This window comes from Haemaphysalis longicornis, unplaced genomic scaffold (assembly GCF_048455015.1).
Source record: "Haemaphysalis longicornis isolate Haplotype H1 unplaced genomic scaffold, Haemaphysalis longicornis Haplotype H1 scaffold_8, whole genome shotgun sequence".
Taxonomy (NCBI): domain Eukaryota; kingdom Metazoa; phylum Arthropoda; class Arachnida; order Ixodida; family Ixodidae; genus Haemaphysalis; species Haemaphysalis longicornis.
In genome coordinates, this window is record NW_027526445.1 from 106,098,661 (window position 1) to 106,122,524 (window position 23,864).

Genomic DNA, 23,864 nt, shown 5'->3' on the forward strand with positions numbered 1-23,864 from the left:
AGAACCAGTAAAGTCCCCGTCCCACTAAAATGCAGGCATGTTTGAGAAAACAGCATCCATCACATTAACAGCTGCCACTGTACTTAAATGCAATTGTGGTGCAGAGCAAAACAAATATCAACAAAAATCATCATAAAACATAGCTTAATTTGAAGCTTCTGCATCTTTACAGCAGGCAGAGCTTTAACTTACTTTAAGACTCCTTTATGTTTCTTCAAGTGAGCAAGAAATGCAAAATGAAACAATGTATAGACTAATTTCACTTTATTCCACAAAGTTAGTGTCAGGATTATCACAATGAAAAAGCTTACCTGCAACTCATGTGGGCAGCATTAAAAGGACACGAACCATCCCAAATAAACCTACAGGAATACTAAACACACTCATAAAGCCTACATCACTGCAACGGCAACGTCGACGAAAATAAATTCTAGCTACACAATTGTAATTTCTGTGCCAATTGCAGGTGTGAAATCACGAAACACAAATGGAAAATTAAAGGAGAACAGTTGCGCTGTGGGAAGTTGGCTATGCTGTACAGTCCAAATAAAGAGGCTGCCTTGCATGTGCCCCTTTAAAACATTCATTACAAAGCAAAGCATGGCCCAAGATGCAAAAAAGACAGAAAAAAAAAAAGTTACCTGCTTATGACAAGCCTTTGTATGGAATGTCGCACTGTGCTGCATATTGAGTACTGTATTAACTCAAGCACAACGTTCCCCCTTTTCGTAATCTCCGTTATGGCTACGTCTAGTTATACATCTTAAGACAAGTAGATACGACTGACTACACTGCTTGAATGAGAAAAGGGAGCTGCTAGATAAACATCCAGCTTTTGTGATGAGCCCATACCTGCAACCCCCCCTTTATCTGATCTAGGAAGAATAATATATACCTAACAATGACTGGAGAGGCCTTCATGGAGCAGTGGACGTCTGCAACAGGACGACGACGATGTTGATGATAATTAGTGTGATGATGATGATGAGATGATGACGAGATCTAGACCAACAGGCCTCGTTTTTCACATAAACAAATTAATACTGAAAATAAATAAATAAATGAAATGTCCAAAAGTGGTCCCTCCTCGTATTCTCATAGTTTGGTGAACGCAATCAGTCCAGGTACGGGAGGTCCTTTGCCCGCTCTTCTTCCTCACGCCGCTTGCAGAGTTCAGCGAGTTCCTGAAGAAAATAAATCATCATCACACTGTTGTAAGCCTTGTGGAGAGCTGTGATGATGAGACACGTGCTTGCACCTACATCAACAATGTCGGCATTTACGGGGGGGCACTGGTCTTAGGACGGAAAACTTGCCGAGAAATCAATTTTTTGCATTAATTTGATTTGAAGTCTACACGTCTCAAAAAATGTGCCTGCAAAATATTATAGCTGTCCATAAGCATTTACAACTATGCAGGCAGAATTTTTTTTTTGAGAACCCAATTAATTTCACTTCGATTCGTCTACTGTGTCACTTTTCAAAAAGCTCTTTCATGCTGGGTTGCGTGCAAGGCAGCCTGCGTTGGGCTCAAGACAAAGCTTTACGCGAAAACATCATCTTAGTTGAAAGTAAAGCCAGCACAACAAAGCCCCGGTGCAAAACCAGATAACCTACGCTTTGAAATAAAAATGCAAGCAAGCGATTGCACGCAGCTGGAGAGAGCTCTCCCCAACTCACAGCCTCCTTCTGGGCCTTCATGAGATCGATGTCCTTTTCCTTGAACTTGGGGTCGCGACAGGGGTCCTCAGGTATGGTCATTTTCTGCTCCTGCGTCAAGACCCCAAGAGTTGCAGAGTAAAGTGTTACTACTAGACACACTGCATCAGTAGTTGGGATGCAAGTCACTACCGTACAAACAACAAAGAAGTCCACACAGCGAAATATCAGTCGCACCTAATCTGCTTTCATCCAAACAGTGATAATTTTCTCTTCACCCAAGTACATTTTAAACACAAAGAGAAAAACTTGTTTATTCATTTGTTATAGTTGTCCTAACATCTTCCCGTTCTCAGTGGCGCATCGACATTCTGACTTGTTCTCATTCCGTTTATTCATTTTTTTTTTGCAACTTTCGTGTCCCCTAGGACAGCTTGAATTGTAGGCCATTGTCATGTGATTTGGGTACAGAGCCAGTATATAACAATGCTTGCTACGTACTTTCGACTGGCCAATTGTATACTGCTCAGATTTCTGGCCTTGCATGACTGTTGCCAAGTGTATTAGGTGTCAAGACATTTTGAACCTCATCAGCTTTTTACCATAGCTCGACCCGTCAATTATAAATAACATAACATCTAAATCTCAATTTAAAAATCAATTTTCTAAACATCCGCGCTTAACAGCAGAAGGTGAACCAATGACCAGACCGCTGTCTTCAAAAGCCATCCCAAAAACGCTGTCAGAAATGGGCGAGAGAGATTTTACCTGAAACCTGTTTTTAATAATCCACACGTGTGAACTAATTTAGTCCTGGTGACTATAGACCGGCAGCACACTGTCCCAGTACAATGACTTGGTGAAAGTGAACAACTTTTGCAGTGAGCAAATGAACATCGAAGCCGTGTCCAATACCCAAACAAAACCGTGTCCTTTGTTTTCGAGTTAAATTTAGATGCAACAATCATCGCACAGCTGCCCACGGAGGGAAAGAAATGGGAGCCTATACTTGACACAGCTGCAGTAAACAACCCCCTAGTTAATAATTGGACGCGGTTGAAGGTAATTGTCCTTACCACTTGCGGGAAGATCTCGGTGAATGCTTGCTTCACCACCGCATAGGAGCTGGAAGTAATGCAGAATAGAGCATTCATTAGAGATTTCTCCAGGCCGCGAGACAGCAAAAGACTGTCACAGCAATTCGTGAACAAAGACAATCCAGGGCCGAAGTCTTTTAGGGGGGATTCACCTGACCACATTCCTAGGGGACTTGCAAATTCTTGAGCCACAGGCTTAGGAAGCATTGCGTACCGATACAAAAGGTTTAACAATTTCATAGAGATGTTCCCAATGGGGCATAGTTTGCATCTTTTAGACCCGCGTCACTTCTTTAGCGAGATGAAAAATAAACAAAAACGCATTTTGGTTCATCCAGTTGCCGCTAGATGGTGCTAGCTGTGTAGCAAGCAACGGCTTTATTTTTTCACTTCAGTACAGATTAGAGATATCTCTAAAATAAGCAAACCAGGCCGTTGTGAACATTGATATGTATTTGTAAAGCTTTTCGTATTTGTGCACGATGGTTTTTAAGTTCGTTGGTCATGAAGTAGTCACTCCCATAGGAATGTTAGCAGGCGAGCTTAAAGACAACGGCAATCATTTTTTTGCAACTCGACTGTGTAAATGACAGTATAAAGTGAACGTACAACCACAAGGCACAAATTGTGGGTTTCTGCAGAATCTGATCTTTGGCAACATTAACACCTGAACAAAGAAGTTTCAGATTTAGTCCCCGCTTCGAGGAAATAAGTACTACTACTACTGGAGTAGAATACATGCCACAAATACAGTGTGCCAGTGTGTGTGTGTAAGCTGTACTACTCTGAACCTTCAGTAGCTGCCACCTCCCGTAATGAAAAAAAAAAAGCCTCGTCTGCTTTCCTGCGGAGGAAAAGATTTCCCCGGACTACCCTCTTTACATTTCTGCATGGCATCACATCTCTGGCGATGTTTCCGGCAAATAAAGCTGCATACTTTTTGTGCTTTTTTCTTTCTGAGTATCACTTACTATGCATCTGAGCCGATTCCGCAACTAGAGAAGTCAAATCCTGCCAAAACCACCTCCTGTAAAAGCCCATGCTGAAGGAAAGTAACACATTCCACAAGATCATCGACATTAGTCTTTTTTCCCCAACGACCGAAAGCATCATATCTCATCTTGGAGGCCCACAAACGATAAGGACTTCCAAATCAAACTCTTAGGGTGATTGAAATCATGAAGGAGGACCCACTTTGAAACTTGCATAGAGTTCGCTGGTGCAGAGCCATCTGGAAGCAGAAAGAAAAAGAAAAGAAAAAAGCAGTAATAATGAAGGCTCCAAATCTTCAAACAGTGCATACTGTGTGCAAACACTTAATTGTCAAGCTTTCTGAGTACCAGTTGAGTGCTGTTATCACCCTTTAGAAACAACTGGCACATAATCATTAAAGGCAACATTTGTCTTCACAGCTCCTCTCACGCAAGCTCAAGCAAAGTCAAGCAACAGAGACATGGAGTGGAGAGATCCAGCGAAATGCACTCGTTAATAAAAAACCCTGACTTGATTCCCCACAAATGCCAAGTGACGTAACTCTCTTCATTTATTTAAACAACTTTGATCTTTAGTTCAAAATTCCGCTAACTGTAAACTATATATGCAAAACTTAGGCTTCCCTGAGTATAACAACGTGAGTACGTGAGTACTATAACAAAGCCCCTAACACTTCTCGCACTCAAGAGGTTTTGAATTGATTTAATTGATTGTAGGGTTTAACGTTCCAACGCAACCCAGACGATGAGGCGAGCCGTAGTGGAGGGCTTCGGATTAAGTTTGACCTCAAGAGGACCGATGCACCGAAGGACTCACCAATCTTCTCGAACGAGTCCTCCCCGAATGTGATGTGCAGAGGCTTGTTGTGATCAGTGTTTGACACCTTACTGCAAGAAGAAAAAGAAGAAGAGAGATCATCAGCACAAATGCCATTGGTTGTTGGCAAGGCGTCCTTTCAGCCCTCAGTGTCATTTTTTCTGAGGGGTTCAAATAGTGCCCGCTGCTCTGTTGGGGCTGTAGCAATGTCTGGCCGTACGCATTGACAAATAATAACACTGCAAGGCACTGAAGCTCAACTCATTAGTCCTATGAGAGATTTTCAATTAGTTTCTACTGAAAACACCCTTTCAGATTTTGCAAGCCAGTTTTCAGGCACCGTGAGTACAGTCATGGGCGGAAGTTTATGAGCCACTTTGGGGGTGTTGCATACGGGAGGGCGTACCCGAGCCGAGCTCTGTCGCCTCCGACATGCGTGTGGTAGCGTGGTGAAGCGAGCGGCCAGCCAATGTTGCTGCCTCGAAGAAGACCAGAAGCTGTAGGCAAACTTAACTTATTTACTTCATGGCAAGAGATGAGCCGCAGCCAAAGAACAAGAGCAAAGTGACAGCATTGATTCACTGCTGAAACAGGAATGAACTACAGCGCATGGGGAGGGGGGTCTTATTCGTACCCAAAGCGCCAACGGTCAAAAGAAGCATTCCCTCTAGATTGTGCACACGTCATGAACGGCACAGACACACACAACACTCTTCCCAGAGTTCGTGAGCAGTCGGTAGTAGCGGCGCATGCTGAGTCCGAGAGAGGGGAGAGAGGAGGTCCCCACAGCGGCTTCCGCGTCCTTCCGGCAGGTTGAAGCCTGACTCGTCTGCCAACGCCGGTTTGAGTCCTGCCGATAGTGAGGCGCCAGCGATCCAGACGTGTAGCAGCTTGTTTGATTCCGTCGGCTGCAAGTGTGAGTCACCGACAGGGAGGCCTGCTCGAAGGGCGCACATAGTGGAGACTTTGCCACACAGCCGAGGAGTGTTGCAAAAAGCACCGCGGTGGGCTGATTCGTAACAGGGGGGATTCTGTTTCCTGCAGCAGCCCAGGATCTCGTGTGCAGGGGACTACTCAGCTTGTGAGTTATACTACGCACACGTGCACACAGAAAAGGAATCTTCTGAGATAGCCTCGCTCCCAGTCTGTCAACTTTTGCTCACAATTGTATACACAGCATCACCTTTCTTCCGAGCTTTCCAATTACAAAGGAAAACAAATCACACTGAGCTTTGAAAAGGGAAATTTTGTCTTCTGCATGTTCAGTAGACCTTGGGAACCAACCTAACCGTCTCCCTTATTTTTTAGGATGGAGGAAGAGAGCGGATATGTTTACAGCAGAATTTGTTTTTACTGGCATAGGAAATTGTTTATGAAAGCTTGTAGACAGGACTCTCCTCTTTTGAACGAGCTTCTAAACACCTAATTGAAGAAATTGTAAATTTCAGCTTTCCCAATAGAAATCAGAAAAAACATTCACACTAAATGTGTGCTATTCAAACATGGTTATCGCCCTCTCTGTATTCACCTCAAAATCAACAATCAGTTTTCATACACATAATTTCTTCTCCCACAACTCTAACCCGCTCACAACATGGTTGCTTTAAAATTCTTTATGACTTTTCTTTCTCTTATCTTAGTTTGAACAAACTTCTTCACGATTTTACCTCATTTGGTCTGTGCAGAACTGTGGATTCCATTCATTGACATGCGTACGCTTCAGTACTTACACCTGTTATGCACAGCCCTTCCCAAAACACTCCCGATTAGCCAATTACTAAAACACCTCAGTTGACTCCTTGTACTAGCTGTGTTCCAATTCCTCAATTAGACAGGTCAGGTCAGGTCAGGTTAGTTCGGTTAGGTTAAATTAGGTTCAGTTAAGTTAGGCTAGGCTAGATTAGGTTGTTCCATACCTTAGCGGATAATCAGCTATGTTAAGCCCTGTTCCAATTCCAACAAAGCTAGAAAAAAAACTCGAAAGCAATGACAGCCAACCTTTATGCTTACAAGGGTTGCGGCAAACAGACTTGTGCTGATTTAAAGGCTTCTAGTAATTTATCATTTATGCAGCTGCTTTTCTGTAAATTGCCTTATATTTATCATAATGATGCCTCTTACAAAACTGCATGTTGTGTACGTATGCCAGCATGTCTGCTACAATATTTCCACCTGTAGTGGTTCTTGTTGTGCCATTCAATTATCATTGCTTTATAGGCAAACTGAACTGCCTTTTAAGCTGTTAACCATATCTGCGAATTTGAATGCAGCCGATATTTCCACATCAATCGCCGCCCTGTTCGAAACTTCCTTGACTAGCCTTGTAGTACGTCATCTCAATCGACCTACACGGAGCCGGAGCCAGAGCCAAAGCCAAGATGGGTCAGAGTGGCCTTGAGCTTGGACACGAGGGGCTCGTTCTTGGAGCTCGCAAAGAGCAGGGATGCTCCGTTGGCGTGGGCAACGTGACGCAGGTAGCGGCACACCACCTTCCGCTTTTCCGACTCAAAGTTCTGCGGGAGAGGAGCCAAAAACACCGTTACGAGCTGCGCGCCAGGCAAATAGTACCGTTGACGAACATTTGCACTGTTGCAAAACCAGAATTGCATAAACTGGAAACAGAGTTAAAGGGGCAACAAAGACCAAAGAAAAGTTCGGTTTGTTGCAAAGACTGCTTTGAACCGATTGCAACGATACCAATTTTATCGCGAACTTTGAACAAACGATCGAGATATTAAAGAAAACAGGTGAAGCGGTGGAGACTGTAGCACGAAATTCGGAGGTTTTTCAGTATTTCATACATTCTTTTTCAGTTAAAAAAACGCCTTTCGTTGTATTTTGCTTTCACGACGCCTTTAATGTACATTTGGAAACACCACCACAAGATCCGCCAAAATGGCGTTCTTTACGTCTGGATACCAATATTTGCGAGAGGAGAGAGAGAAGTGAAATAAGGACACATTGGTATGCTGCCTACTGCAAAGGTGTCCTGTGAGAGAAATGCTACAGTGAACATTCTGCCTTGCAAAACAAAGGGTAATCTTCTACAAAGCGATGAAGCTTGCTAACATCTCTACTGGAATTCCATCTATTCGTGTCTAGTTTTATGACTGTGTACTACATACTTAAATTTTTGCCGTGTTCTTGTATCCTTTCTGCAGCAAGCCACACTGAAACTTCTGAGGAGTTCAAGCACATTTGTAACTTCCTGTTGCATGCGCAACCATCCCCGTTTGCAACTACCCACATTAGAAAGCAGCACAACTTCGCTTCAAGAAATTTGAAAACTTGCAAACAAAAGGAACATTCAGGTATAATTAAGTGCCTACTAAAATGAAATTGGTTAAAGCACGTCATTACCATGAGACAATTAACCAGATTTAATGAGCGTGTAAGCTTAACATAAAATTTACATAAACTATATGTTTATACTCAAACTATATACAAAAGTCATATATGTGCATTCACAATGCATATATATGTGCTCCCATGTGAAGGGCTAAATGTAATAGACTTTGCAGAGAACATAAAAATTCCAATTTCTGCCTACCCTTTGAAGTGCTAAGCAATCTATTACCAAAATGGAACCAGAAATCAAAGCAGGGTTTCAATTACATGGATCTACTGTAAATTTAGTGAGAACAACTTTAAATTAGCTGGACAAGACTGGTGGTGGCGGTGGTTTATTAACAAAGGAGGGAAGAGAAAAGGCCTGAAGATATTGTTGAACTTGACGAGGAGTTCACCCTCATACAACTCAGTCCAGCGAAGGGGATTGGGGTTTCGAAGGATAGGAAGAGAGAAGGGGAAAGAGAACAGCGGTAGGAGAGTGTGGGATAGTCGATATCGCATTCCAGGACAAGACTGGGCTGCCACATCAAGCAAACCATTAAATTCAAACTAATGAATGTTAAAATTCCACTGCGTGTGCATGAGTGAGATTTGTCAAACAGCCAGACAGACAGATAATACAGGAGCCACAAAAACAACAAAAAAAAGTTACGGCTAGTAATCTCCAAAGCAGTGTAAGCGATCACTTCAGAGAGAGATAATATCAACAAAACACTTTGAGGCAAAGTTCCTTTTTCTAGTCTGCGCTGTAATCCCTCAAAAATGTACAAAGCGATCCCAAGTAACAAATTTCCTACTCATACACAAAACAAGAATCTTGAACAAACAACCTACAGAAATTTCTCCATCACTAGCACTAACAGGAGAAAGCAATTTTCATATTCATCTCCAACCTGTGTTTGTGCCCACATATTGTCACGGAGACAAGGACGACGCAGTTGTCTTGAATGAGAAACAAGTTTATTGGAGCGAACTTGTGCTCCCCTAACAACTCAAAAGAATACAGCGGCGGCGAAGCAGCGGTCAAAAAAGTGACTTGCGCAGGCGAGTGTCGTCGAATTGAATGCCGTGGCGTCTGCTCTGCAGGCTTTTATCTTTCGGCGCGAGTGTTTCTGGAACCGCCGATTCACATCCAGAACATTGTAGATCAGAGAAGATTATTCTGGGCTAGTGACGTCAGGGTGAAACAGTCTGCTTATCTGAATGAGATAGCCCGTGCAGCATAAAAATAAAGAATGCAAGACGCACTTTGCTTGGAACGCAGATAACACAGCCGGGCGTGGCCCGGCAGTAAAAACAAACAATAAATAAGCAAGCCCATACATGGTTCGCGGAAATATCGTGTCATTTGCACACCAGTGTGCCCAAAAGCAATTCATGCAATGTTCAGGCGCGATTAGCTTTTCTTGTCTGTGTGTGCGTGCGAGCGTGTTTCAAAACAGGATGCGTACCTGAAAGACATCGTACTTGGAGCCCAAGATGAGAAGAGGAACTGGGAACACACTGACCACCTTCCTGTCCTGTAACCACAGAGCATCCCACACAGCAATCACTTGAGAGAGGTTTGATACACTCACCATTGAGGGTCTCGGTGAACACACTTGATCTCCGATTTACTCAAACTGAAATGGAGATTTAAAAATTTAAAGGGGCCGCAAAGACAAATCACAAGTTTGAGTCATCAAAAAGACCGCTCTGTCCCAATAACAGTGATAGCAATTTTATTGCAAACTTCAAGCTACTAATCAAGGTATTAGAGAACACAGATACATGAAGCTGTGGCAGCACCCCAGCCACTTTCTGGCAATTCCTTTGCGACATCAGAGAATCTTGTCTGTGCTATCAGCGGCTGTCGTTAAGAAACACGACGATACGATTGTAGTGGGGCTTCTAGTTATGTCTGGTCGTATCACTTGAGTGCTAACTATGTTTTTAGTGCCAGCCCATATTACGTCACTGCAGTGCAAAATTTGAAATTTTTTGAATACTAGTTCTGATTTTTTAGGTAAAAAATGTCTTTCATGGCTGCAACAGAGCTAACTGAGTTCCCAATGGCTAGTTCTTTCAAGTTGAAGATGTTGTATTTTGTCTGCACAGCCTTTTCAAATCTACAGTTGAACCCCTTTATAAAAGGCACGTACTTATAAGCATGGTGCTATGTTTTCACTTACTGGTCAACCCCTAGTTGACCAGTAACCCTACCTTATGTCTACCCCTACCCTATGTCTAACCCTATGTCTAACCCTACATCAACCCCTACATCTAAAATAAGCTCAAAAGAACACTACAGCATGTATGTTGCAAAAGGTTTATTTTAATTTATGCTTTGCCCCCAGAATTTATGAAATAGTTCGGAATCCTTGTTTGCTTCCCGCCTGCATTTACGCTGTTTCTTACAACAGCTTCCACAAGCGTTCTCTTCTTTCACTGTCTGCGGAAGATGAAGAATCGTAGGCATCAAGTTCACAAGCCTGATGAAGTTGTAATAAATAGCAACTGTGCACATCTGTCGGCTTCTTTGATTCCTCAATGGTAGCAACTGTAGCTGGTGACTGGTGCCACCGCATCTAAATTAAAATGTCTGTTACAAGTGAAATTCTGGACAAAAATTCAAGGCTAACTTGTCCTTAATGACCAACTATCTTCTACATCCGATGTGTGTTGTAAAAGAGGTTCAACTGTATACGTGAGGAGTCTTTTGTTATGGCATCAGCAGGGTGGGTGCAAAAGAACATTTCCCATTGAGGAGCACGAACAATAGAACAGGCACAGCGGGCCGTACGCCATCCCTGACAGCTCAATAGTCTTCCAAGTGCACGGGACAATAACACAGGTGTCATCAATGACGCATCTCGCGGCACAGATAGGTGACTCATTCAAAAGAAATGCTTATTTTGCGCTAGACGCCTGTGAACTGATCTGCTTGAAGTTGCTAGAAAATTCACGAGACAATGCCAAAACACTCGCTCAAGAGGGCAGAGAACGATTAACTGCTTTTCAAGAAAACGCGAACGCATTTGCACGTGTTCTGTCGATGAGTGTTGGCTGACTGACGTGAGCGCTGTGAGCGGGGTTATAGCAATAAACAAAAACCGGTCGTCTGCCTATTATTTGCATTGTGAATTATGAATAGTGTCAGCACTACAATGAAGTTCTTAAGCTGCAGTAGTCTGCGGTAGCATGCTAGCAGATGCCGCTCTTAATTAACAGTTCACAAGCCAGCCGTTACCCAGCTCAATCACAGGTGGCCGCTCCTCAAGGAGACATGCATGCAAAAAAGCATTCGACTTTGCCTTATCACTACAGCTATCGCCGAAGATAAATCACATAATAGTGTGGCAGTTTTAGAGAGAGAGAGAAAATGCATTCAATGGAAGAAAGCGAAGTTAGCTGAGCCATTTCGCTTAGCTCGCTATACCATATGAAGAAAACAAAACATCAGGGTCTGTGAAATAACATAAAATAAAATAAATAAATAAATAAAATGAGGTGACAAGCACGAGTTTTCAAGAACATACACAGAGCTTGGCAGTTTTAATTTTTCCATCGTATTATTGCGGAAATAAATTTCGTTGATTAAAATGTTTCGCCAATGCCCTCGATTTTGCAAAACCGTGGCGAAATATTTTTTTCTCCTGTGGACACAATGTATGATTTGAAATTGCAGATTGAGAAACTAGTAGCTAACAACGTAAAGATAGAAAAGATAATAAAAAAAAAAATGAATCACACCGACATACGGGATGGTCCTTTGGCAGCCGAGATGCGGTGGCCTCGTGGATCGCTTCATTCAGGCTAGGGTCGTTCTTCAGTGCGTCGTTCAGGACGTAATCAACCCGGGACTGCAGTGCTTTTAGCAGCGTCTCAAACAGGATGCACATCACTTCGGGCGCCGACAGGTCCAGCACGATTGCCACTGACAGTGACCTGCACTTGAAAATTTTCCGGTCCCGATTGAGAAAACAAATCTACCGCGAAGACAAAGTACCAAGTTTGAGCCATTAGAAAGCCTGTTTTTTCCTGATAACAATGATACCACGTTTATCACAAACTTCAGACAAATAATGGGGACATTAAAGCAAACGTGCGAAGCAGTTGGGGCCTCTAGTTTCATTTGACCATACTATCACTTGAATGCTAATGCACAGTTAAATACCAACTGCACTCAAATTTCACCTCGACCATATTTATTTTTAATGCGTAGTAAGTACCACCAAATCAGCTGGGACACGAGTGGTATCCCAGCGAAACGAGTCGTTAATCAGTCAGAAGCGTTTAAAAAAGCCCCGCCACAGACCACTCTGCACCTGCCGGCGGATCGCGTAAACAGAGCCATAACGCGCCTGTGACACTCCACCTGACGGGGGCTTCTTCCTCTGGCCAGCCATGCAGCTGGAGAACTGGTCGAGTTCTGCTGCAAACGCTTCACCAATTTGCAGCCCCGCTTGCGCAGAGAGCCATGTGCGCAGGCTTTCTCCCGAGCTGCCGACCGTCCGGCCGCTCGCTGGACGGCTGCAACGTCACTTCAATGGCCGCGCTCTTCTCCGTTTTGGTTTCAAAATCGACAATTTTTGCTTGCTAACCACTTGCGGCATCCACGCGCGTATTTCAGCTGTTTTATTTTGCATCTTGCTTTCCTTTTAGGCAGAGTATGCGGAAATAGTGTTTTCAAGGGGTCGAAATTTTGAGTGCAGTTGGTCGTTAAGCCGGGGACGCTGGTCTTGAGGGCCAAAACTTTGCCAAAAAATCATTTTATGTATTAACTTTATTTGCAGCTCACAGGTCCTGCAAAATATTATAGCTGTGCCACAAATATTTACAAAGCTTTCACCCTTTCAAGTTGCCTAAATGACCATTTTCTCCTAAGTTTCCAAACTTTGCGCCTTGTTTTCTCAGCCCCAATTTTTTCCCCATGAGGTCAACTGTCAGGTACAATATCTTGGGATGCACCAGTCAGATTTGTATCATTTTTGCTGCATTTGAAAGCTTAGGAACAGAACAATGCTATAAAACCACAGAGATATAAAATTTATTTCTTCTAGCACAACATTTCACACACTTTGTTTTACGAAAACATTGGCAATCGATGACCTGACATTTAACGAGTTCACCGAAATTGTAGAAACAACGCTAAAATTAGTGCTGTGGCACAGTTGCACTTCCTGGTCCTTCTAAAGCACAGAGGGATAAAATGTATTTGAGTATTTTATCTGCAGATAACGAAAAAAATTGCCCAAGAAAGAATGGCACAACACATTGCACAACTCTGAACCAACACCACACTGACTAAAACTAACTGCATATTTATATTGACAATCTTAAAATCCTTTTAGTGTGTAAATCACACACACATAGATTAAAAAACAACAAAAATTTCCGCAAGGCTAGTGTCTCCACTTAACACTCTGACAACAATGTCTTTAGTGGAGGCCCATGTTACATCACGGCACGTCACTGCGGCGCAAAATTTGAAAGCTCTTAAATAGTTCTTGCATTTCTTTTTTCTGGTCAAAAAGCATCTTCTGTGGCTAGAATGGGAGCAGAGTGAGTTACTAAAAGCTAGTTCTTTCAAACCAAACACAAAGTTGTAGTTCGTATTCATGGCCCCTTTAATTGACATATATGCACACACATGGAAACATACAAGATAGATGGGAGAACATAGGGTAGTTAAACAGACAGGAACATCCTCAAATCTCTACTCTTTGAGGGCTCTCAGCACTAGAGGTCCCAACAATGGCCTCACATCTTGTCACACTATAGCTTCAAAGGGCTTCACCTGGCTTGTTTTTGTTAGCGTAGAAAGTAATCGTTTCGTAAAACACGAGGCACACTTAACAAACAGGGTCACGTAAGAGTTTCGCTTACGCCAATCGGCCAGCGTCATGTAAGACAACTCCAAAGCGGCCCACTGCTGCGAAGCTAAAACAAGCATAGTGCGCGCAGTACCAACACGCAGAAGTTTGCACTGGTGCTTCTATGTTTAAGTGTACCTTCGAAACCTCCATTGTTTACCCCACCATTCTCACTGCTATAAAATAAATATGCATTACATTTAAGCGAAAATAGGTCGTTCTGCGGCCCTGCCTAACTTGCATTTGCTTTTGCCGGCCTCAGCCAGTCGCACAGCAGTGCATATTGCATCATAGGTTCTAGTAAGTCGCACAGCCATTCCCGTTTTTCATAATAATAAAGTTTATTTGAGCGAAGTGTGTGTTGAAAGTAGTGCCAGTATGATTCTGACAAGGCCATCTTCCGAATGAACCAAACATGTGTTTTGTCTGCGCGGCCCCTCTAAGCTATGGTGTCCTCTTTCACCCCCGGCACTCACCTGAGTGTGTCGGCAGTGATGGGTATCTCCAGTAGGTCGGTGGCAAAGGCCCCCCCAGCGAGCTCCCACATGTGGCAGACATCTTTCAGCTGAGATCGAAGAAAGCGAAACGGCAGATTACGAAACAACTTCTCAGCAGGCCTCGCCAAGGTGACAACCGCTCAAAAGGAGACGAAGAATAACAAACACGACGCCAACTCAAAAGTGCATTGCATTACACAAAACAGCTGCAATTACCAAGGCGTTGGACTGGGCTAGTTGGAGGAGGAGGAATAAACGTGCATCTGAAGTTGTCAGCCCTGGGGAAGAGTACTCATTCCAGGACCCCTTGAGTCCGTCCGGCTTCTTTGGCTCGCTGTACCAGCCAAAGCTGGTCATCAGGGTCCGAGCTGGACAGTGCTCGCTCCCAGACCTCAGGGGAGGGGAAAGGTGGGGGGTGGGGGTAGGTGGGGGTTCTTATCACCACCCCACATTATGGTAGAGGGTGCCTGGAGCTCGTACATGTCTGATTGGATGAAAAACCAGTTGCAAACACAGGACACAGAAAAAAATGGCCGCTTGTCCCGTCGTTTTCTTCTAACTGTGTCCTGTGTTTACCACTGGTTTTCATCCAATCAAGCTGTAACTATACTTGTACGTCCAAGGGAATGAGAGTACAACAAGACACAGAACCAGAGTACACAGATTCCTACATAAACATGACTGTGAAGGCCTCACGTGCAGTCCAGATACGTAACTTCTCCCGGGAACAACGCGACAGAAGGACCACTTGGACCAGACAGCACACTTGTCAAGTTGTTTGGCAATGACATGAACTTCAGTAAACTCTCGTGTAAGTTTACCGTGAAGCTTGGCTAAACCTGTCTTAAAGACTGGAAAGCAACCACACGTGCGGGTAGATGCAGCCTTGTCCACCAGTAGCCCATGTCCCACATTAGTTCCTATTCCTTAGGAGGAACATTTGCACAGCTTCTGACCTGGCCAACTTATGTAGGACTCGCACGCATAGGACAGAGGCAGAGTGTACACTACTTCTTTTGTGCATGGTACGAACTTCGATGCGTGTTATACACCACACCCCTAGTGGGGGAGCATTTTTCAAAACGTCAGCCTTGAGCACACACTAAATTGCCAGTAAGCCTTGTCAACTAGCTCAGCAGTAGCAGCTGGGAAATACAAGCTTCCCTTCGCTGAATCCCAGCAGCGGCACAAAGCCAAGAAGACAGTGGAAGTGAGACAAGAGTCACAGCCCCCGAGAATCGGCATGGTATTTTTGCCACACCGCCATTCATGTTGCCAGTACCATAGAGTTTCATACTAAGATATCCTAGAGGGAAATCTGTCGCTGCAGTGGTGTGCCGTCGTAACCGCCGCCACAGCAGCTTTTGGAAGCGTTCCTCTCGAACTTGGTGTGACTTGCAACATGGCTTCTTGTCACCCCTGATGACAGAGGCCAGAACAGAGGCAACTTTTCTTTCGTTGTTGCTCAAGTTGCAAGAAGCTCCCAAAAAGTTCCTGACAAAAGAAGTCTTTTATGAGCAACACTTTTGTGCTGAGAAAAAAATTCATACAGTCTTTTATGAACAATAATTATGGTTTATGCAGCCACGGGCTACTTTTGAGCTTGTTGGCGAGTCGTGCCAAGTAACAGTGGAACGTTCGTACCCAGTTCATGACGGCACATTCGCTGATACTCCATGACCACTACCAGAGTGCAGCCCTACAAACCTGCCAAACTATTCTCCGCGTAGCACAGTTGGGAGGTGGATGTCGGCAGGAGCGGTACCCCTGCCAAAGTCCCCGCACCCGCCAGTGATGTGATACGTGTCGATGTCCGGCATACGTACCACACCTGTGGGGCGTGACCTTCGAGCAAACATGTACTCGAGCGCGAGTGACGGCTTGGGCGCATCTGTCTTGTCCAGGAATCGGTGCAACAGCGTCGTCTTTCCCTGGGTTGGTCAAGCAGGTGCAGTGTATGTAGACATACATAGTTCTTACTGAATGTTTGGACAAACACAGTATGGTGGCCAAAGCCACGTGACGATCAATATACATATTTTTTTCCCCTTTAGAAACCATGAACAGAAAAAGCCAGAGAAACAGATCGAGCCGAAATTGTGTTACGTGCTACAAGAAGATGCTCATGCCTTGTTTTTAGCTTTAAAAATGTGCACTGTTTCTAAAGTTACGTTAGACGTACCAGGATCAGCGAGACTAAAAGTTTGTTCGACAAATACAGATCACAGGTAACATCAGAGAGTAGCTGGTGAATACATCGAAAGTAGGTGATGTAACTTACACTTAAAAAAATGTATGAACGCACCTGGATGCACCTGTGTAGGCCTATGTGTGCCCAGGTTAATTGACGTATGCATAAAACGTACAGTCTTCTTCAAAATTTTTTAGGCCATCCCAGAAATGAGCAGGCTGCAGAAAATTCAATGTACAAGCTTACGTCCCGACTGAGGCTGAAACATTTTATGCTGGAAAGATAGAGAAAACACCTTTCCCTTTTACTGCCATAAAATATTTTTGACGAATATAAAAGTAAAGTTTATTCTCTTAATGCTTTGTGGTACAGAAGGCTTAGGATTGGCCTAGAAAATTTTGACAAAGGGTGTACATACATTTTATGTAAATTCTACGCGAATTCTAGCTGGGTTTCAATCACTGTGTGCTCCCCCTTTGATTATCAGTCCTGAAATTCCTTGTAGACTGTCGTGCGTTGAGGCTCAGTTAACAGCGTTTGCACAGTCCAGCTAATTGATCGTCCTGTAGATTTTCGTGTGGTGCACGTTTAGCATGCACGTATAAGTTTTGGTAACATTCAAACACTTACGCTTTGCTTGTTCCCAACAACGAGAAGCGTTGTCTCTGCGTTCCTAGAGGTTCCTGCACAGTTGTGAAAGAGCCTCCATAGCATTTCTGGTTTCGATTCCACGGCCGCAAATTGACAAGCTAGAGGGCTTCACGTAGTGATTACACGTTTTGATGAAATTGAGATTTACGTGCATTCTCATATCCAGGAGTAAACGCCAGCGGGTACAGGTTGGTTTATGGTTATTCAAACTTCAGCTTGGCCCAGACCTGCCCAGCTGGGCCCAACTGGAAATTTAAGTATAAACCAGTAGGTTCCAGCTGCGGCGCATTTACTCAAGGAATACCAATTGCAATCAACACACTGGGATCAGTGAACGCCGTGTACACTTCCGAAAAGATGCAATAGATCTCAAATTACCATTTTTCCGGGCTTCTTTACTTTGCCTAACTGCAATGTCCCAGATTGTCTCTCTGTAACCAAAAGCAGGTAAATTTCAGTTTGAACACAAGACGAAAGCGCGCGCGTTTCGTCACAGGGCCATTAAAGGCACTGATTGCCAAGAAACGCGACCACTCTGCATGGACGAACCAAGCTCAAACAAACAAAGATGGAGTCAGGTGTATTTTTTTCCCCGGGCCGCGACATATAAAGGCAAAGGAAGCTCGACCGCGGCAGCCCGCAGGGCTGTGCGCTTGCCCCTCCATTAGCTAAAAATAATCATCCGTTTACGCAAGCCACACAAAGGTAGCAGCTCACCGGGGCATGTCAACGGCCTCCGTCAGCCAACGCTAAAACGTTTTGTCCTCGCAAAGCGCGCGGAAAAACGCCAGCAAACTGCACACACGTGCAGGAAAACAAGCGCTTGACAATGCAGCGGCCAGCAACAATCGTAGTCGCCATAGCGACAAGCTGAAAAATTGAAACAACCGCGGAGCTCGCTCCGCAACTCGTGTTGGCTGAAATCCAACACCCGGCTTGCATTGCTTGCATCCAGTCGAAGTCGAAATGGCGGCCTCCGAAGCAGGTGAGGACACGGCGGCGTGGGCAGAGAAGCTTTGCGAATATCTGACCCAATACGAACGCGTCCGAATATTGGTCGACGTCGAGAGCGCTTCTGACCCACCGACCGAACCGTACAAATCCAAATACGAGGCGAGACGCATTCTTAAGGAACTTTTGGAAGACCTGAACCGGGTGGAGTACAACGCACCGCAGAAAGACCTCATCCGCGCGGCCGCCAAATTCGAGCTCGGCGCAATCGCCACGGACACGGAGGAGGTCTCGCTCGGTCAGGAATACCTCGAAGAATGCCTCAGGACCGTCGGCGAGGAGCACTACGAAGAACCGGCCTGTTGCCTGATCGTCGTGGCCGCGCTCAACCAGCTCGGTATCGTTCACGTCCGAAGGGGAGACTCGGCGAAAGCGCTGGAGTACCTCAAGAAAGCCGAGTCCATCTACGCCAAGATAAACTCCTCGACCGACCGGAGTGCGAAGATTGCAGATTTCAAGGACCACTTTCTCCCGGGTGACGCCGCGAAACAGGTTAAGGTGAACCGGGATGGAAGCAGTAAAAGCCAAAACTTCGAGCTCGCCCACACCCATACGCTTTACTACTTAGCGCAAGTCTACGAGAGCTTGGGTGAGAACTCTAAAGCCGCGATGTACTGTCACAGCACGCTGAAGAAAGAGTTGGCCCTCGAAGAGTTCGACAGCGTCGATTGGGCCATCAACGCCGCCACGCTTTCGCAGTTCTTCATCGCCAGGGGCGACTTCAACGCCGGTCGGCACCTCCTGGCCTGTTCCCGGCACGTCCTCGACCGGTACGCGAAGAAGCTGGACGGCGAGACGTTAACCCCCGAGGAAAAAGAAAGCAAGGAGGAAACCCTGAAGCGCAGGTCAGCGGACATTGCACGCTGTTGGGCAAAATACGGCCTTTTTCTCCTGGTAGCTTCGAGAGAGCGCGCGACGGATCCTACGGCAGACGCTGCTAGAGAACTCAACGGTCTATCCACGTCAGACAACAAACCCCACACACTCATCAAGTCGCCCGAGGTGGACGAAATTGAGCAGAGCATCACCGACAAGCTCGTCGAAGACTTCGAGGGGGCCCGTCCCGTGTTCCTTAAGTCCCAGAAGTGGCTCGAAGACGCCAAGCAGTTCTACACGCTTAGGGACCACGCCACCGACCACGTCGAGATCGTCCAGGAGATGAGCAAGCTGTACCGGGAGCTCGCCCACTTCGAGCCGGCCCCCGACAGGAAGTGCAAGATGCACAAGAGACGCATCGACATGCTCGAAGACGTCCTCAAGGAGGTGAACCCGCAGTTCTACCTCGGAATCTGCCGCCAGGTCATGTTCGAGCTGGGCGAGATCTACAGCGAGATGATGAGCCTGAAGCTGGCGGCGCTGCCTCCGGCGGTCAAGCCGCAGTCACCGGCCGTGAAGAAGGTCAACTCCATCATCGACAAGGCCATACGGCACTACCAGTCTTTCTTGGAGACCGTCAAGGGCTCGGACGGCGAGTATCCGGAAAAGCTTCCGGAAGACCTGGCGCGACCGGTTCTGGTGGCGCACTTCTACATCGGCAGGCTGTACTCGAACATCGTGGCCCAGGAACCGCGGGAGCAGTTTGCGAACTTTGAGAAGACGAAGGAACATTACGAGTTTGTGCAGAACTACTGCGAGAAAGTCCCCGAGCACGCTTCGTTGATGAAGGATGAGCTGGAGATCATGGCACAGCTGCTGCAGCTGATTCCGGGGACCCTTCAGAAGATGATGAGCAACACTCTGTACTGAACTCGGTTGTTATTGCTAAAAGCATGCTTGGGACAGCCGAGGGTGTGCTCGTGATAACTTGCAGGTGGTTGTCTGTGCACTGCACATCCTCAACTGCCGCTTACAACCGTTGTTATCAAGTTGCCGCAGTCAAAATCGCCGCTATTGCAACTGATAGCTGAGAGGCGGCGTAGCTTATGTTGAGAAGAGAGTTTTGTGAAGAAGTGCTGTTGAAAGACTACGTCGTCTGCCTCCTCAGTAGTAGTAGTTATTATGCCAAAAGTTTATCCACCTCCATGTTTTGTTGGAGCCTTTGCTGTGTACCTTATTTATGCACTATTTATTGTTGAGTTGTAATTTGTTTACAGGTCTGTTGAATCATCTCATTGCTTATCTGTACTCTAGTAGCTGTGTTGTTCCAAGCACGCAGGGCTTATCTAGCACCTGAGCCATCTCGTCGGCCGGTTCTTGTAGTTGTTTAGTGAGTTCATTAATTCAGCTGATAATCTGCGAATACTTTACAATAGGCCTGACAATAGTCTCAACCAGCACATGCTCTGCCCTGTCAGTACCGATGTCATGGTACCAATGCTAAGGCTAGTAGCCTCTTATGAAGTCTACACTTTGCTACAAGCATGATGTTTGGCTCATTTCCTTGATGCCAGCTTCAGCGTATTTACTGAGCCTGTCTGCCATTTTTGAGATCAGAATAAATTCCAACCTCCAACAGGAGTTCAAGTTAGGCTTGCGGCTTTTTTCTTTTCCTTTATGAATGGCAAAAACTTCTGTCTGCTCAAGATGGTTTGCATAAGTTTTGGTGTGATTGCGTATATCGTGGCCATATATACGTATATATATCTGCAGTTACCCTGGCATCAAACAGGCAACGAAGGCTTTTCTATAAGATGACAACGAGCAATTGTTTATATTGTCTGCACGGACACCTAGGTTCATTTGTTTTGTTATTTGTGTGTTCTTGTTAGACTGATGTTTTCATTTCAGGGGCAGCGTGGCAAAGCTATTTTCAAACTTTATTGCCGGAATTTTTTTACCAGTTTTGCCTGAATTTTTACCATGCAAGATCTCAAATCACTCATTTGCGGCAGATAGCTGGTCTCAGCATCAAACATGAGGAATGCGATGGTCAATAAAATTATTTCAGCCTTGCAAATGCTACATTTTCCTTTTGTTTTTTCCAAATTTAAAGCTTGTAGAACTGTTGCCAGCATGTGTGTGGCAGCAAAGCTAGGGGTTTGTCCGGAGGAGAATGTTTGCCAGCGTGCGACGTTAGAAATGAGGGACAATGTTTTCAGGGAATCTCGGCACTTGGCATCTAGCTGGGCACTCGATGCGATGGTATTGTCAAAGATGGTGTGCGGTGGTTTTCATTTGTGGTGTCAAATACAATTACTGTATTTTCGCGCGTATAACCTGCACCAAAAAAAACAAAAATTTCAGTGGCTAAGTAGGGGTGTGGATAATACGCAGGGTTTTTTGTGTTTAGTGCAGCTTCACGGCAATGTGTGTGATGCTGTGAAGCTCCTACGCAGTCATATTTACTAAGCCATCTGTGGCAGCAATTGTGCAAAACATACAAGGAGAAGGAGTAAAAAACAAGGAAGGGCGCACTCTTAACAACTGAATTTTATTAGTCAGTTGCGACTTTCACTTGGCAGTCAGTGTAGTCTACTTGCTAAATATATGCTTTTCCTGTCTACATGGTATGTGATGTGTTGCTTGAGCAGTAGATTTGGTGCAGCCTTTACTGTATCCAATGGGCGACAATGCGCAAGGATTTTTTTTCTTTCCCGGTGGGCTGAAAGTGAGGGTGTGGATTATATGCAGGGGCAGGTTACACGCGCGAAAATACAGTATGTATATCCACATCGAGTGTGCGGTCCGTGTGTGGTCATGCTCTCAATTACAGAGGCTTTGGGGAAGAAGCTGAAACAACAAGACATGGCACCTAAACTAGGCACTAGTTGGAACATTACTCCTGTATTCACCACCTAGTGCGAGCCATTTGATCGAGCCTTTGTAGAAAACACACCATTCCAAGAGGGTGCAGCCTTTCCTTTTCAGGGCCGAAGAGTGTGGACGAAATCGGAAAAAAAGCAGATACAGGTGAATTGAAAAGCAGACAGCAAGCACCCTATATTGGAACCTAGAGCGAGAGAAAGCCTTGATGAACCCTGAAGAGGTTAGCCCCACAAACAGCGGGGCTTGCTACTTGAGATCGAATGAACATAGTGAGGCGAAAAAAGAACAGAAAGGGGGAAGGAGTACGTAGTAACAGTAAGAGGGAGAAGAAAAGGAAATCGGAGTGTAGAAAAAATTTACAGCATTAGGCGAAAAAAATCAGGTTAGGCGAAAAAAGCTCTATTTCGGAAGCTTTGCGTAAACGTTTGGTTCCCCAGCACCCAAAACCTTATGGTTGATACTGCACTGCTATTGCCGAGTCCTCTTACAGTATAACACGGGACACATGCATGTAGCCTAGTTGGTACACTGAAACCTCGTTACAGGAGACACTCAAGGGACCCGGGAAACGTGTCTCTTGTAACCAAGGTCTCTTGTATGCGTTGTTGCTAACATGGCGAACATAGGAAAACCAACTGAACTGTCTTCATTCAATGTCTCTTGTAACAAGGTCTTACTGTACATCCTTTTCGTCATGCCCGGTGATTCCAAAACGTTGAAGCAGGGGCTTTATAGTTCCTCTTTTCTTTCTGTGGGAGCTTGCTAATCAGCATAACAAAAATGATAAACACAAATAGGCTTTGGATTCTTGAAGAAACCGGAAAAGTGGGCCATGATGTGGACCGTGTGTGCTCAAGGCGGTCTCACGAAAGTGCAGTGCAATAGAGCAGATTTAGAACTACTATCTGCCCAGATAGATTTGCATAGGTCATTGTAGTTTCCAACGTCATTCCTGAAGTCTCTAAAACCAATGCGACATTACTTTACTGCTTTCTGTGTTCACTGAGGCAGCTGGCGAGGCTGCTGTGTAGACAGTGCTATCGTCAGCACGTGAACATGCAACAGCTGCGGCCTCGTTGTACTCGATTGTTGACCACCATCATCATTTTTAGGCCTGAGGGATTAAGGGTGAATGCACTATTAGCATAAGACTCGAACAGCCCCCGGGGAATGGCATAAACATCCGATTTATTCATTTCAAAGCATGGTGGCCAAACCTGCTAATGATGCCCCAATCATTTCCCATAGCAGTAGTGGGAAAAAAGCAGGAGGGGCTATGTTTAAAGTGTGAAGACGATGCAAGCTACAAAACAAAGGTTAGCGTCGGGCTTGTGATAATCTGCATCATCTTGTCCTCTACAAGGGGGGGGAACAGAAAATGTGGGACAGTAAAGACTGAGACTATACCAAGGTTTGGATGCCTTACTATATGAGCATGAACACACCTTACTATTATGAACATATGCCTCCGGCCACACTTATGCAGAAAGGTTAGTGAATTCGCAACCATTGTGAGCATTTTTCAATTTCCCTGTGGAAGCAATATCGTAACAAAAAGGTTAGTTACCCTTAAAGATGTTTCAGGGAGGGTTACCCACAAGATACTCCCTTACAGTAAAAGCTCGTTAATTCCAACTCGGTTAATTCAACCTTCCGGATAATGTGAACTCACGCCCTGGTCCCGGCCCAGCCCTGTGTATTTCAATGGGAGAAAACTTCTGATAATTCAAACGCAACGGTATCCAGAACGGTTTATTCGAACTGGGATCCCCTGGTTTCCATCGCTCCTGGCAGAAGAAGTCGGCCCAGAGTGGTTACAATGTGTTGCAAATCTAAACCAAACCACATTTACTAGAGATGCAAAACAACGAAACAGAAAAACAACAGTGTGGAAGGTGCGCTACACTCCTGAAACAGCTTATTTCGCTTCTACAGAGGGCGCCAGTGCTCCAGGGCATGCCATTATTATTTACAAAATCAGCTGCCCAATTCACGATAACGAGTCCAGAGGTGGCGTCTTTGAGTTCTGCCCATGCAG

General features: G+C 45.1%; 2 protein-coding genes across 3 annotated transcripts; one reads left to right on the forward strand and one right to left on the reverse strand.

Annotated features, from left to right (window-relative positions):
* Positions 1-993: 993 nt before the first annotated feature.
* LOC144149828 (cytoplasmic dynein 2 light intermediate chain 1) lies at positions 994-17,967 on the reverse strand. Of its 2 annotated transcripts, XM_077681492.1 has the most exons (13): positions 17,828-17,967; positions 17,489-17,541; positions 17,090-17,142; positions 16,095-16,199; positions 14,248-14,336; positions 11,657-11,843; positions 9,368-9,436; positions 6,915-7,078; positions 4,566-4,636; positions 3,951-3,987; positions 2,736-2,784; positions 1,681-1,770; positions 994-1,184 (listed from the first exon to the last, which is right to left on the reverse strand). In XM_077681492.1, exons 1-13 carry the CDS (start codon positions 17,833-17,835, stop codon positions 1,116-1,118), a joined length of 1,044 nt encoding a protein of 347 aa, XP_077537618.1. In that variant the 5' UTR covers positions 17,836-17,967; the 3' UTR covers positions 994-1,115. The 2 variants fall into 2 exon arrangements, with proteins under 2 accessions (XP_077537618.1, XP_077537619.1); XM_077681493.1 differs by lacking the exon at positions 17,090-17,142 and having other exon boundaries at positions 17,828-17,946.
* A 65-nt stretch (positions 17,968-18,032) lies between these two features.
* Positions 18,033-20,584, forward strand: LOC144149827 (KIF-binding protein). Its single transcript, XM_077681491.1, has one exon. The coding sequence runs from the start codon at positions 18,077-18,079 to the stop codon at positions 19,865-19,867; it is 1,791 nt and encodes a 596-aa protein (XP_077537617.1). The 5' UTR covers positions 18,033-18,076; the 3' UTR covers positions 19,868-20,584.
* Positions 20,585-23,864: the final 3,280 nt, after the last annotated feature.

Excerpts from the sequence above, each read along its gene's own strand:
- LOC144149828 (XM_077681492.1), bottom strand. Across the intron at positions 2,785-3,950 it reads AACTCTATGCAAGTTTCAAA|CTCCTATGCGGTGGTGAAGC; the intron begins GTGGGTCCTCCT and ends CATTACTTCCAG. Across the intron at positions 1,185-1,680 it reads TGAAGGCCCAGAAGGAGGCT|GAACTCGCTGAACTCTGCAA; the intron begins GTGAGTTGGGGA and ends TATTTTCTTCAG.
- LOC144149827 (XM_077681491.1), top strand. The coding sequence starts at position 18,077 with ATGGCGGCCTCCGAAGCAGGTGAGGACACGGCGGCGTGGGCAGAGAAG.